This window comes from Bombina bombina, chromosome 6 (assembly GCF_027579735.1).
Source record: "Bombina bombina isolate aBomBom1 chromosome 6, aBomBom1.pri, whole genome shotgun sequence".
NCBI classification, from domain to species: Eukaryota; Metazoa; Chordata; class Amphibia; order Anura; family Bombinatoridae; genus Bombina; species Bombina bombina.
This window is the reverse complement of record NC_069504.1, coordinates 93,645,284-93,660,005: the sequence shown is the minus strand read 5'-3', so window position 1 is coordinate 93,660,005 and position 14,722 is coordinate 93,645,284. Positions and strand designations below refer to the sequence as shown.

Below are 14,722 nucleotides of genomic sequence, written 5' to 3'. Positions count from 1 at the left end.
ATTTATTGTACCCCTGTATAGTGCTGTAAAATCTGTTGTAATATTAAAAATTACATATGGGGGTGGTGTTTCTTGGAACAGAAAACGTTATTTATTATTATTATTATTATTATCGGTTATTTGTAGAGCACCAACAGATTCCGCAGCGCTATTAACAAAGGCGGAGTACAAAAAACAGTTATAGGGATCAAATGGGTAGAGGGCCCTGCCAAGAGTTGCACTGTTGTAGTCAGCTCTTGAGAAGCTGATCAACAAACAGCTGGACTCTTAAGCTTACATGCTAGGGGGGTTCAGGGGGTAGCAATGGAGGAGAGGAACTGGTATAAAGAAAGGTTAGCATAGGTTGTATGCATCCCTGAACAGTAGAGTCTTTAGGGAGCACTTGAAGCTTTTAAAACTAGAAGAGAGTCTTGTGGAGCGAGGCAGAGAGTTCCACAAGATGGGAGCCAGTCTGGAGAAGTCCTGTAAACGGGAGTGTGATGAGGTGACAAGAGAGGAGAGGAGGAGGAGGTCGTGAGCAGAGCGAAGGGGACGGGAGGGAGAGTATCTGGAGACAAGGTCTGAGATATAGGGGGGAGCAGTGCAGTTGAGGGCTTTGTATGTCAGAGTGAGAATTTTGTGTTTGATCCTAGAGGCAAGAGGAAGCCAGTGAAGGGATTGGCAGAGAGGTGCAGCAGATGAAGAGCGACGTGTAAGGAAGATGAATCTGGCAGAGGCATTCATTAAGGATTGTAAAGGAGCTAGGCGGTAGGTGGGGAGACCAGAGAGGACAGAGTTGCAGTAATCGAGGCGGGAGAGGATGAGAGAGTGGATTAAAATCTTAGTTGTGTCTTGTGTAAGGAAGTGTCTAATTTTAGAGATGTTTTTAAGGTGGAAGCGGCAGGCTTTAGCCAAAGACTGAATGTGAGGAGTGAAAGAAAGATCTGAGTTAAATGTGACCCCGAGACATCGGGCATGCGGGGTAGGGGTAATGATGTAGTTGTCGACAGTTATAGAGAGATTGGGGGTGGAGAGTTTAGAAGAAGGGGGGAAAATAAGGAGCTCCGTTTTGGAGAGATTTAGCTTGAGGTAGTGAGAGGTCATCCAGTTGGAGATGTGAGAAAGACAGTTAGTGACACGGGTTAGCAAGGAAGGAGAAAGGTCTGGTGCAGAAAAGTAGATTTGGGTGTCGTCGGCATACAAATGATATTGTAAACCATGGGACTTTATTAGGGAACCTAGTGATGACGTGTAGATTGAGAAGAGAAGGGGACCGAGGACAGATTTTTTGTGCTGCCTTTGGTTAGAAACTTGTGTAACACAACAATTGTTTATTTATGCATTAGGAATTATGTCAGGTTGTAACAGACTTGCATACAGAATACATTTGTAAAAATAAAAACCTGTCATTTTTTTAGAAAAATGTGCATTGTTTTATAGTCCACATAAAAAAATTACTGTACAGGGAGTGCAGAATTATTAGGCAAGTTGTATTTTTGAGGATTAATTTTATTATTGAACAACAACCATGTTCTCAATGAACCCAAAAAACTCATTAATATCAAAGCTGAATATTTTTGGAAGTAGTTTTTAGTTTGTTTTTAGTTTTAGCTATTTTAGGGGGATATCTGTGTGTGCAGGTGACTATCACTGTGCATAATTATTAGGCAACTTAACAAAAAACAAATATATACCCATTTCAATTATTTATTTTTACCAGTGAAACCAATATAACATCTCAACATTCACAAATATACATTTCTGACATTCAAAAACAAAACAAAAACAAATCAGTGACCAATATAGCCACCTTTCTTTGCAAGGACACTCAAAAGCCTGCCATCCATGGATTCTGTCAGTGTTTTGATCTGTTCACCATCAACATTGCATGCAGCAGCAACCACAGCCTCCCAGACACTGTTCAGAGAGGTGTACTGTTTTCCCTCCTTGTAAATCTCACATTTGATGATGGACCACAGGTTCTCAATGGGGTTCAGATCAGGTGAACAAGGAGGCCATGTCATTAGATTTTCTTCTTTTATACCCTTTCTTGCCAGCCATGCTGTGGAGTACTTGGACGCATGTGATGGAGCATTGTCCTGCATGAAAATCATGTTTTTCTTGAAGGATGCAGACTTCTTCCTGTACCACTGCTTGAAGAAGGTGTCTTCCAGAAACTGGCAGTAGGACTGGGAGTTGAGCTTGACTCCATCCTCAACCCGAAAAGGCCCCACAAGCTCATCTTTGATGATACCAGCCCAAACCAGTACTCCACCTCCACCTTGCTGGCGTCTGAGTCGGACTGGAGCTCTCTGCCCTTTACCAATCCAGCCACGGGCCCATCCATCTGGCCCATCAAGACTCACTCTCATTTCATCAGTCCATAAAACCTTAGAAAAATCAGTCTTGAGATATTTCTTGGCTCAGTCTTGACGTTTCAGCTTGTGTGTCTTGTTCAGTGGTGGTCGTCTTTCAGCCTTTCTTACCTTGGCCATGTCTCTGAGTATAGCACACCTTGTGCTTTTGGGCACTCCAGTGATGTTGCAGCTCTGAAATATGGCCAAACTGGTGGCAAGTGACATCTTGGCAGCTGCACGCTTGACTTTTCTCAGTTCATGGGCAGTTATTTTGCGCCTTGGTTTTTCCACACGCTTCTTGCGACCCTGTTGACTATTTTGAATGAAACGCTTGATTGTTCGATGATCACGCTTCAGAAGCTTTGCAATTTTAAGAGTGTTGCATCCCTCTGCAAGATATCTCACTATTTTTGACTTTTCTGAGCCTGTCAAGTCCTTCTTTTGACCCATTTTGCCAAAGGAAAGGAAGTTGCCTAATAATTATGCACACCTGATATAGGGTGTTGATGTCATTAGACCACACCCCTTCTCATTACAGAGATGCACATCACCTAATATGCTTAATTGGTAGTAGGCTTTCGAGCCTATACAGCTTGGAGTAAGACAACATGCATAAAGAGGATGATGTGGTCAAAATACTAATTTGCCTAATAATTCTGCACTCCCTGTATGTTGTTTCTGTCATCATTTATTGTAACCAATTATAAACAAGCTCCGTTACATTGTCAGCCAATTACTGCCCTCAACAAATGCACTCTAGGCTCTCTAGGGAGAGTAGAATTTTCACACAAAACGCAGGAAAAATAAATAACATACATGAATGGTAAAGATATGTTATTATGTACAATTTAGCATTTTTTGGGGGGGCTAAAATTTTAGTTTATTATCCTAGGGTATGAACAATTAATGCCGTTTTAGTACCACTGCTTTCATGCAAGATTTTTAAATTCTGGAAGAGAAGAATGTTTATGGGTTTTATGTTTAACAGATTACATTGGTAGAATGTATTGCTACACAGGCTAGTGAAAAACCAAATCCCCCAAGGATATAAATAAGGAATAAGGTAATACTGCAGTTAATTTGACAGCTTTTAACATTTTAAATGCATGAAACATAGCTGAGGATAATAGGATACAGTACAATCAAAAGTTTTTATATCTATAAAAGACTGGCTTTTTTTTGTGATTGTCTAAACTATCAACACAAAATGTTTAAAATGAAATAAATATGCAATAAGAAAGTCCTCTAAAGTGTTAAAGCATTTTGTTAATGCACTATTGCTTGCAAATAATTATGAGTTTAACCCCTGCAAAACAGTTAAACCATATAGTCATCGACAGTGCAGCAATGCTCTATTGAAGAATAGCTGAAACAACAGAGGCATATGTACATAGCAACCAATCACCATCTAGCTCACAGTTGCAAATTGCTGCTCCTGAGTTAATTTTGACATGAATGTCCATGTATTATATATGTTAATTATCAAAAGTGAATTATTATTATATTTATGATAATTATTTGTTAATAAAATGCTCTCAGGAAAACAATCATTTATGACATTGTTTGTAAAAAATATACAATTAAAGAGGACAAGTTAAATCCTATTCAAAAGAGCTTACAATTTAGAGGACTGCAAATTACAAGTGAGCTATTACACAATTCAGTTCATTAAAACAAAAATGGCCTATAGGAGTCTCCAATTAAATCACAAAATAAATTAAGGGGATATTTTTCAAAAATATTCTAATATGGTTGATGTGCCCTAAAAAATAACACAGTATTAAAAGACCTTTTAGAGCTTGAGATTCAGTTACACCCTTTGATAAACTTATTCAAAGACATTAATAACATAATCTAAAATGCTCTATGCTAAACAAATTATGTGTAATTTGTGGATATTTTTAAAAATAAAATTTCACAAAAAGCTTAAAAGATTCTAACTGTGAAGATTGACAGAAACAGTTTTGTTTCCAATCTGTTTGCAGTTTGGGATCCTGCTAAAGATAAGGAAAGGTGGAAAAAGGAAGCAATACATTTTGTTTAAACTCACCACAGGGTTTAATTGCACAAAATTCCCAGGGGGTGGCAGGGTCAAGCGTGTAACACCAAGGCTTTGCTTTACCATCAGGGTTGCGGCAGTAATTATCATTCAAGCCCTTGTTAGGATGTCTGGAAGAAAACAGATTGCAAGTGTCATCCAAGAATGAGTGACAGACACAGATCATCTTTCATTTTTAAACGACCCAATTAAGTGTAGATTTCATCAACACAGTATGACATTCCACTCTCATTAGGGTAGCTGGTATTAACAGAAGGAACTGACATCCCTTCTGCAGATTCTGGCTTCTACAATATTCAGATGTTTAATTGACATTATTATTTTATTTTGGTCATATTTTTAGATAATTTTTTTATTTTTTATATTGATGGGGTTTTCATTATACAAAGAACATAAAAAGTACCATTTATGTGTAAATGTATACTTATTAACCTGATGTGTTCAATTTAGCTACTAGTAGTGCATTGCTGCACCTTCAATTAAAGGATAACAAGAGAATGAAGCAAATATAATATTAGAAGTAAATTGGAAAGGTGTTTAAAATTGCATTCTCTATCTCAATCATTAAAGAAGAATTTTAGGCTTCATGTCCCTTTTAAAAGTGATATTAATTTGGATAGACCATTACATTTTAAACAATTTTTCAATGTACTTCTGTGACCAATTTCAACAAAGAATACCAAGAGAATAAAACAAATTAGATAATAAAAGTAAGTTTTTTAAAATCACATTCTTTATCTGAATCAGGAACAGGAATGTTTAAATTTGACTTTACTGTCCCTTTAATATAAAACTCAGAGGGCTAGATTGTAAGTGGAGCACAATTGTCACGTGTTAAATTCACTAGAAGTCGACTTTTTGTGCGCATCGGGTAGCTTGCATATTACAAGTTAAAATGAAAAAAGTTTTCAAGCTTGCCCTAACTCAACAAGCACAAAAAGCTGATCTTCGAATATTGCAAATGCTTTCATATATTCCCCCATAGACAAAAAAGTTCAGTGCAAGATATGCAACATGCAGCATGCAGCTAAAAAATTGTAATGAGACACAGGGTAGGGGAAAAAAACATAAATTATGCTTACCTGATAATTTCATTTTCCTCTGTGGGAAAGAGTCCACAGCCGCATTCATTACTTTTGGGAAATAAGAACCTGGCCACCAGGAGGAGGCAAAGACACCCAGCCAAAGGCTTAAATACTCCTCCTACTTCCCTCATCCCCCAGTCATTCTGCCGAGGAACAAGGAACAGTAGAATAAATATCAGGGTGAAAAGGTGCCAGAAGAACACAACTAAGATGCCCCACATAAAAAACGGACGGGGGGCTGTGGACTTTTTCCCACGGAAGAAAATAAAATTATCAGGTAAGCATAATTTATGTTTTTCTTCCTAATGGGGAAGAGTCCACAGCCACATTCATTACTTTTGGGAAAACCATACAAAAGCTAAAGAGGACACCGAATGCCAAAACGGGAGGGTACAATAGGTGGCCCATTCTGAGAGCACCAGCCTGAAACCACTACCTGTGATATCCCTTTAAGACTTTCTGACTATCAGCACTTCCTCCTATTTAAGGAAGTGCTTTTCCATTACTCAGTGCCTGAAAATTAAAGTGGATTCTCTCATCCTGTGTTTCTGCTTATTCCAAGCAGTGTATTTTTCCCTTTCAGGTCTTAACTATTATATTATTGAAGGCTGTTTGTGTCTCAAAGTTGCTGCACATCTTTCCTGATTCTTTTGGACTGATACTCCTAATCGTATCCCTACGCTACCGGAACTCATTCCACTCGCGGCTGAAGCCGCGCTCACACAAGCTGCTACCGGGACGCCGCTCTCTACTATTCTCCGGTTTAGCACTTACTCTGCTGTTATTACCGCTCTCCACGCTACACCATCGCTTCAAGGGAAATCTGGATTTGTCACCACGCTGGTTTGGGTATCGTATTGTATACAAATCATAAGGTTTCCAAATATAACGCTAAGTGTCATTACTTACCTGAGGTGTATTACACTGAATTAACCTCCTCCTTGCTGGTCAATATTGCGTGTGTGTTGGAACATTGTACATATATTTTAGAGTGTTTGTGTGAGTGCGTGAAGATTAAGGAAAGATACTTGAACATTACTTTACCTGGAGTTAATCTCTGTCACTACATTTCTTATCCTGAATATAAAGGATTTTTTCTCATTTTTTCTTTATTGATAATATTAAGGAATTATTGCTTATATTATAGAGGCTAAACAAGTTTCTCTCATAACATTTATTATTACCACACATTGTGGAATATACCATACTTTTCACTTCAATTACTAAAAGTAAATGCTCACCTTGTACATGGTAGTAGAATAAGTTATATTTACTTGCTGTTTACAAGAATAGAGCTACATTCCATTTTTTTTTTTTTTTTATTATACTCTGAAGTTTGGTGAGACAAAATTATCACACTACCCAACAAAAACCCTGCTTCATCCGAAGCCGAGAAAACTTTAAAAAGTAAAGGCCCCAAGCACACTGACCAGCATATAGTCCAGAAGCCTAGCTAGAGACCACAAAATCAGACTCAACTGAGCCAACAGTCCTCCAGGAGACACCGTTGCCCAACAGTCGGTCCCCCACCGCTAACCCCTCACTAAAGAGGGGAGCACCAGCCTAAACTCTCGAAGGGATAGGGCAAGGAAGAACCAAGGGGAAACCAAAAGGTCACCACAAAATCCATAAAAAACAAACAAAAGTGAGCCCAGCTCACAAAGATCCAAATGGATCCTGACAGACAAGGGGAGGCTACGCCCAGACCAAGCAGAAACCAGAGGTTTAGGACCTGACATTTAAGCAGAGACCCCTTCTCTCAACATTGTGCAAAGCACCGTAAGACAACTGAAGACGGAGTCCTCACATCATCAGGACTAAGAATACTAAAGTATTCAGACAAAAAAGAACGTGTAACAGACCCGGACGAAAAACCCAGAGTCAAGAACACGCAGCCATCATCAGGATGGCACAGAAGAATACTTGCTGAGAATTAAAAAGCGTCCAGCAAGAGAAAAGATTGCAAAAGAAAACTCCCAGACAGAGGGCACACTCTAGGCAATCAAAGCCGCCAGTCCTACACAAAGGGCTCCAAAAGGGGAAGCACATAACCTCAATGAGGCCCACTGCACCCCTTAGAGAGAGAGGTTACACCCAGAACCCGAAGGTGTATGGTAATACTGGACCTTCTGCTTGCAAGCCCAGGGAGCTAGCTACTATGCCAACCTAGATCCTGAAGATGACACATCTCAGAACCCACTCCCAGCCAGACCAGCGCAATCATCGGCAGGTCTGAAACAGGGGAACAGGAGAACCCCAATATCAGCTCAAAAACAAGCAGAAAAATGGCCACAGCCATCCCAACAGAGCACAGGTGTCACCCCGACTCCTTAGAAATAGACAACAAGGCCGTAGACCCAAAGGAATCTAACAAAAGGCCCACCATAGTCTTGACACAGAGCCAGCAAGACTCCAGATGGAACGTAACAACCCAGAGAAAAATACCCCTCTCAGAAAGGTTAACTATCAGGTCCAACCTTCTGAATTCAAGAGAATCCCTAGAAAAAGGACCACACCTCCATAAGAAGAAGAATAAGCCCCCCACCCTAAGAAAAGGGAAGGGACCATAAAGGCAGACCACCTGCCCACAAGACACAAAGCCACAGGCTAAAGGAGAGATCAATCTCCAACGCAGATGAACTTGGAAGGAATCCCCCTAAGGTAATTAGCTTGCTAACACACATCCAATGTGCAATAGCTGCAGCAGAGACACTGCAAACCCATTTGTTTGCAGAGCAGTGAATCCATAAGGTTACCACAGCAAGCTGACCCAGGGAAACCGACCATAAAGGCGTTAGTCCAGCCCAATGAGCATCAGCACACAGACAATCTGGCCAACCGTGACCAGGCCAACCATGACCAGGTCATAGCCCAAGTTCCCAGGAACTGGGGAACCCTGAACCAGCCCTAGAGCCAAAAAGGCCGGCAACAACTCCACAGGAAAACACTGAGTGAAGCCTCAGCAACCGGAAGCACCAGGGAGAAAACAGATCCGAGCCCCCAATTGTTTAAACAAACAATATCCGAGAACTTAACACCCCGTTTGATATAAAAAAACAGACCACAGGGAGATATCAATGCAATATCGAGATAAACACAGATAACAAGTTAACTCGCAAGTCCTGAACCCAAGGAAGAGACCACCCCTTGCCAAAGTCCAATGCTCCAAAGGAGCTAAGGCATTAAAAGTCGTACAACGACACTAGAGCCCATAGACTCTCAAACATCTGCAGGACAACAAGCAAGGGGATACCCCAAGGCCAAAATCACTCGAGCAAAGGCTGGTCCCGCATCTCCTCCATACATCAGAGGATCATAGAGGGAAAAGGACACACAGCATCCCCAGCTCCGAGCAGAGTCCAAGGAGACCACACCCAGTGTCCCTAACAGGGAACAGCCATATCCCGGAGGGGAACCCAGGTCCCTAAAATGAGACCCAACTCACATGGAGACAACAGAGGAAGACCAAAAGGTCTCATAAAAAAACAGCTAGACAGTACACAGTCAATGTGCAATAGCTACAGCTGGTCACATTCTGCAACCCATCCGCTGCAAGGCAGCTGAACTACCCAATAAACTACTAGCTGCTGAGAACTAAGTCCAGAAGGACAATTCCCAGAGCCTCAAAAGAAAAAAGGCCAAAGCCCCCAACTTGGCGGCAAGAGGGCGCACGCCCACCAACCCTCCACTAAATGGGAAGGAGCTCTAGGCTCTGACAACCCCAAACACAAAAGAGAGAGACGCAGCTGAACTCCACTGACCCAGTCATCCAAATTGAAGGCTATTAGGACCCTTCCTGCCTCAAGGACCCACCGGTCCTCTAGAATGCTTACTTAGTTGAACACAGAGGATAACATGAGCACTCTGCACTTCTACCGGACCAGCCAAACAGAGCGGCGCCACGTGTCCAAACAGCTACCAGATAGAACTGAACCCAAACAAGACTAGCCTGCCATCTGGGTCCTAACCATCAAGCCACATAAATCCTCCCTCAGAGGGGAAGAAGGAAAACAGACAGGACATCCTATCAGATGAAAATAAAATACAAGGCAACTCATAGCTTAACCCAAAAGAAACAGGCCTACCGCAGGACCAGCCAAACTGAGCCCTGATCTTCCAAAAAAAAACTGGAAAAGATCTCAATACATGGACAATCAGGAGATTACATCATCCCCACATGTCTAATGAGGTGCGCCATTCGATGAGCAGACTGAGTATTCCCGTATCTGATAAGCATAGAGTCGTTCAATAACTGAAAAAACATGTCTGAGTAACACACGAAGGCGTGCAATTCTGTAACGAAAGGCGCAACACTGAGGGACAGTCGCACCTGCAGGAAACTGTACAGTCCAAGGTGAAATACCCGGGACAACAGGAGCAGGGAAGGGAAGGCACAACCCTGTCCTCAAACTCTATTCAATTTAGGAAATAAAAGGTTCATCAGGTAATATGACCTCTGGAACCGCTGAATTTGCCAAAAACTTCCTTTAGAAGAAGCACAAATTACTAAAACTCAAGTCTGGTTCCTCCGCAGCTGGAGGTTGAGAGGCAGCAAACTCTGGCCCAGAAAGTTCATACTCTGAAGTCTCAGAAAGAACTTCATCCTTGGATAACCCTATCAGTTAAAATCAAAATCTATTTGATGCACTCTGGGAAGGAGTGCAATATGTAACTTCTCAGAGGTGGATGGCTCCGTGGTATCAAACATATTTTATATTATTCACATTTTCAAGGCATATGGAACATAACTGAGAGGGGGAACTAGGGCCTCCTCACTATATAAACAGGAATTACTCTTTAGGAATAGAGGGAGTGTCCTCTAAAGTAACAGAATTCTCCATTGCTAGTGCAATAACCGGATAACTAGAGAAATAAAACATCTTATTTTATTAAAAAACTGCACCCTTATACCCCAATGGATGGGGCACTCACCACCTTCTATGACCCAGACAGTACAGAGATTTATGACTCCTCTCTGATAGTCCGGTGCACAATGCAGGACTGTCCCTGCTATGAGAGAAAGCGCGCCAAGCTTGTAAGCTGCATGGCTCTCAAAGTGAAAGTGAAACCTGTATATTTCATAACAGCCTATGAGCCTAACATCTCACACATAAAGCAGCATAAAATCAAATAAACATATAAGATTATTATTCCCCCCTGTTCAATAATCCCCCTAAGGAGATATTAACCCTTGATTCTATAAAGATAAAAGGCGCCACACTGTCATCCTGTCTTCTGTGTTAACATTATATAATAAAAAATGAAACGATCTTACCAGAATCTACGCCATGGAACAGGAACATGGCCCTTCAAGTGTGACAGGTTAGTAGCTTCGCTCCTGACATGGACTTGAGTGTAAAAAGCAGGCAGCGAAACTCGTCAACGCTGACTGCTTAAGGAGCTGTTAATATGAGTCGGGATGGTGTCGCAAAGGGAAGCTCCCTCTGCATCTCCAGACTCTAACGTTCACCCAGGCCCTCAAGTTGATAAGCTTAAAGGGCTACTTAAACTCCTGTCCCATTGCGAAGAGTAGTACCCTCCATAAGAGACAAAACAAATTCTGACACTTCTCTGCCAACCTCCTGGGACGAAAGGCAAAGAATAACTGGGGGGTGAGGGAATTAGGAGGAGTATTTACGCCTTTGGCTGTGGTGTCTTTGTCTCCTCCTGGTGGCCAGGTTCTTATTTCCCAAAAGTAATGAATGCGGCTGTGGACTCTTTCCCATTAGGAAGAAAAACTCCCCCCACAGAAAGGGTCCTAGGGTGGTGCAAAAAGTTGCTTCTCTAGTTATCCTAGGGTGGCGCAAAAAAGTTGTTTCTCTAGTTATTCCTAGGGTAGCGCAAAAAACTTTCTTCTCTAGTTCTAGGATCTAAAGGCATTGAGTTAGCCTGTGATTCATCTTTGACGATCAAACCGTTTGATAAAGGCAGAAATGTGGTAGTACTTAATACCAAGGATTATAAAAGTGAATGTCAAAGACAGGTCTCATGTATATCTAATTATGAAAAACTACCTTGTGATCCAACTATTGAATATAGGACTGATTTAGACAACATTTTAACTGAAGCTTGGTCTAAAGGGATAATAAATTCTAGTGAAATGGATTTTTTGAGAGTCAAGTTTCCAAGAATTCCAACCTTCTATACTATACCTAAGTTGCACAAGAATAACCCCCCCCACCACCACCAGGTCGGCCTATTGTATCTGGCCAGGGAGGGTTACTTGAAAATATTGCTAAATATGTAGATTGGAATTTAAGACCTTTCCTTTCCTCCATTCCTTAATTTGTGAAAGATACTACTGAGGTTTTGCGCAAGTTGGATGATATTGTTCTGTCAGATAAGACCCTATTAGTAACCATAGATGTTGAGGCGTTATATTCTTCAATTCCTCATCATTTGGGGATTGAAGCCTCTTTCTTCTATTTAAAACAAAGCGGTAGTAGATATGATACCCATACAACCTTTGTTATTGAATTATTGCGCTTTGTTTTGGAACGAAACTATTTCAAGTTTGATGGTAAATTTTACAAACAGATATTGGGAACGACTATGGGTGCATGTTGTGCACCCACCTATGCGTGTCTGTATTTAGGTAAATGGAAATTGGACTTTGTATTAGATGCACCAAGTAAATTTGATGGCATGGTGGTATCATGGATTTGCTATATTGAGGATGTCTTGATGTTTTGGGAAGGGTCAGCTGAATTATTGCAGGACTTTGTGGCATATCTGAATATCAACACTTTAAATTTAAAATTCACTTATCAATTTAGCAACAAAGAAATTGCTTTTCTAGACTTGTTGCTTACAAAGCATTCTGATTATTCTCTACTTAAACAAAGTTATTGTAAATCAACGGCTGCAAATACCCTCCTTGAGGAATCAAGCCATCATCCCCAATCACAGATAAAAGGCATCCCAATAGGACAGTATCTAAGACACAGACGTAATTGTTCTACTGAGTCTTTGTTTAAATCACATGCTGACGATTTGAGAAGTCGATTCCGTAATAGAAGTTACAATTGGAAATCCTTAAAATCTGGGTATATGAGAGCTATTAATACTACTAGACAGTCATTGCTGTACAATATGAAATATATACCATATAATGAAAAAGTTAGAATGATTACTACATATAATGAAAGCTGGCAAGATATTAAAGCCATACTTTTAAAGCATTGGCATCTACTTACTCTTGACAAGGACATATATCCATTTGTTGGAGACTTTCCTTTATTAACTGCTAGAAAGGCCCCATCTCTAAAAGACAAATTGGTACATAGCCACTATGTTACTAATGAACCAATGAATTAGTTACAGAGTTCAAAACCCAAAAATGGGTGCTATCCATGCAATAAATGTAAAATGTGTAAATATCTACTAAGGGGAGGATTTATTGAAGATACAAAAGGTATCACACACAGAATCAAAGGGTATATTACATGTAAAACTGTTGGGGTGGTCTATTTTCTATCATGTTCTTGTCCCAGACAATATGTTGGGAAGACCTATCGTGAACTCAAAGAGAGGATGAAAGAACATAGACGTGATATCTTGAAAAAACGTATAAAAAGAGTGGCATTGCACGTCACTTTTTTTAATCACACAACAGTGAAGTTAAAAGTCTACATTTTATGGGTGTAGAAAAAGTCAGCGTAAGTGAGAGAGGGGGTGATTGGGACAAAGCACTTCTAAGAGAGGAATGTAAATGGATATTTAATCTTGATACAGTACAACCAGGTGGCTTAAATGAGGAGTTAAACTACGCCCCCTTCTTGTAATTATGGTTCAATGCTAAGGTATAACCATGTTTTAAAAACAAGGTCCTATTGAGGTAAAATTACCCCCACTAAAAAATTTGCCCACTTACCAGGCTTCAACAATTAAGTGCTATGTTTTGAAGCAATTGACATAGCATAGCCATCTTTATTTAATTATTGTAATATTTGGTACGAAAAAATGTTTCCTCACTTTACATAATGTTTGGAGTTGTAAGAAAATTGAACTCTTATTCTTATTATTATGTTATTTACTTAATTTAGATTTCTTGTATTCCACTTAGTTATCTTGTGAATATATGTGATTTTGGGATATTATTTTGTGTAAAGCCAGCCATGGTAGCACTATTTTATATGTTGTATTCTGATTTTTGCGGGATTAAAAGATATTTATTTAAATTTTTTTCCTAACACTGAACTAGTTAAATATTTCACCCAGCATAATATAAATAGTCTCTATGTGACATGCTTAAACCACATGCCTGACGAAGCCCAATAGAATCATTGGAATGGGTGAAACACGTGTTGCAAGCTAAGATGTTCACACCCACAGGAGCTCTGTGAGCGTGGCATTTGTTTGTTTCGTTGGAGTTGGTTTGCCCCCCCCAAGCGTTCCCTAGTCCTGGATACTAGGAGGTATTAAGACAGTCAGTGGGTCAGCTCACCGCCGGGACCTGGTCCCCAGTCTATCGGCAACACTGCTAGTCTATCCGGAGAAGCAGAGAATTCTGTGACAACGACATCTGTAACGGAGGAAGCTGTAACTGGATTTAGACGGGATTTAATTTGGAATCGAGAGGTGAGCTGAAATCATATTTACCACTGTGAAGGTAAGGGGAAGTACCGCTCAACCACTATTGACTGTGTTCTCTGTTTAACAATTGTTGAAGGCGGACTGGCTATTAAGCTTTAATAACCATGCAGCATGCTACTACTTTTTTTCTTAACTAACAACTAACAGCTCTATCATCAAGCTCTTCTTACGCTTACCAATATTGGCTTAACATCAAGACTTTACTATCATATAACATTTGTATGTGAAGATTACAAGCCGGTTTGGCCATTGACATTGACTATATATGGGATATGTTATTTGTTACAGAGTTACAGTTGCTAATTATTCTTAATTGTTTGGTGTTTGTACCTTGTTAATATCACATACAGCAGTTCAATTGACCATGAACTTATTAGCAAGGTAGCAATGGTGGTGATACATTTATAATTGTATCTGATATAGTCCCATAAATGGGAATTGATACATTTGTGCCGACTACAATTTTCTGTGTCCATCCTTGACCTGCATACTTCACCAGGGGTACATTACATTTTTGGAGAATGAGTTAGTGCTGGAATAAGGGTATTTATTCCGTTTTCTTTTTTTATTAATAATAAATAAATAAATAAATATATATATATATACACAAACACACACACATAATTTTGTAATCATTATGTAAATAC

General features: G+C 40.1%; 1 protein-coding gene across 1 annotated transcript in view; it reads right to left on the bottom strand.

The window, feature by feature from the left end:
• Window positions 1-14,722, bottom strand: part of HGF (hepatocyte growth factor) — a 244,420-nt gene that overhangs the window by 100,718 nt on the left and 128,980 nt on the right. Inside the window, exon 7 of the mRNA XM_053716517.1 lies at window positions 4,387-4,505. Coding sequence (XP_053572492.1) covers window positions 4,387-4,505 — 119 coding nt within the window. The remainder of the gene's footprint in view (window positions 1-4,386; window positions 4,506-14,722) is intronic.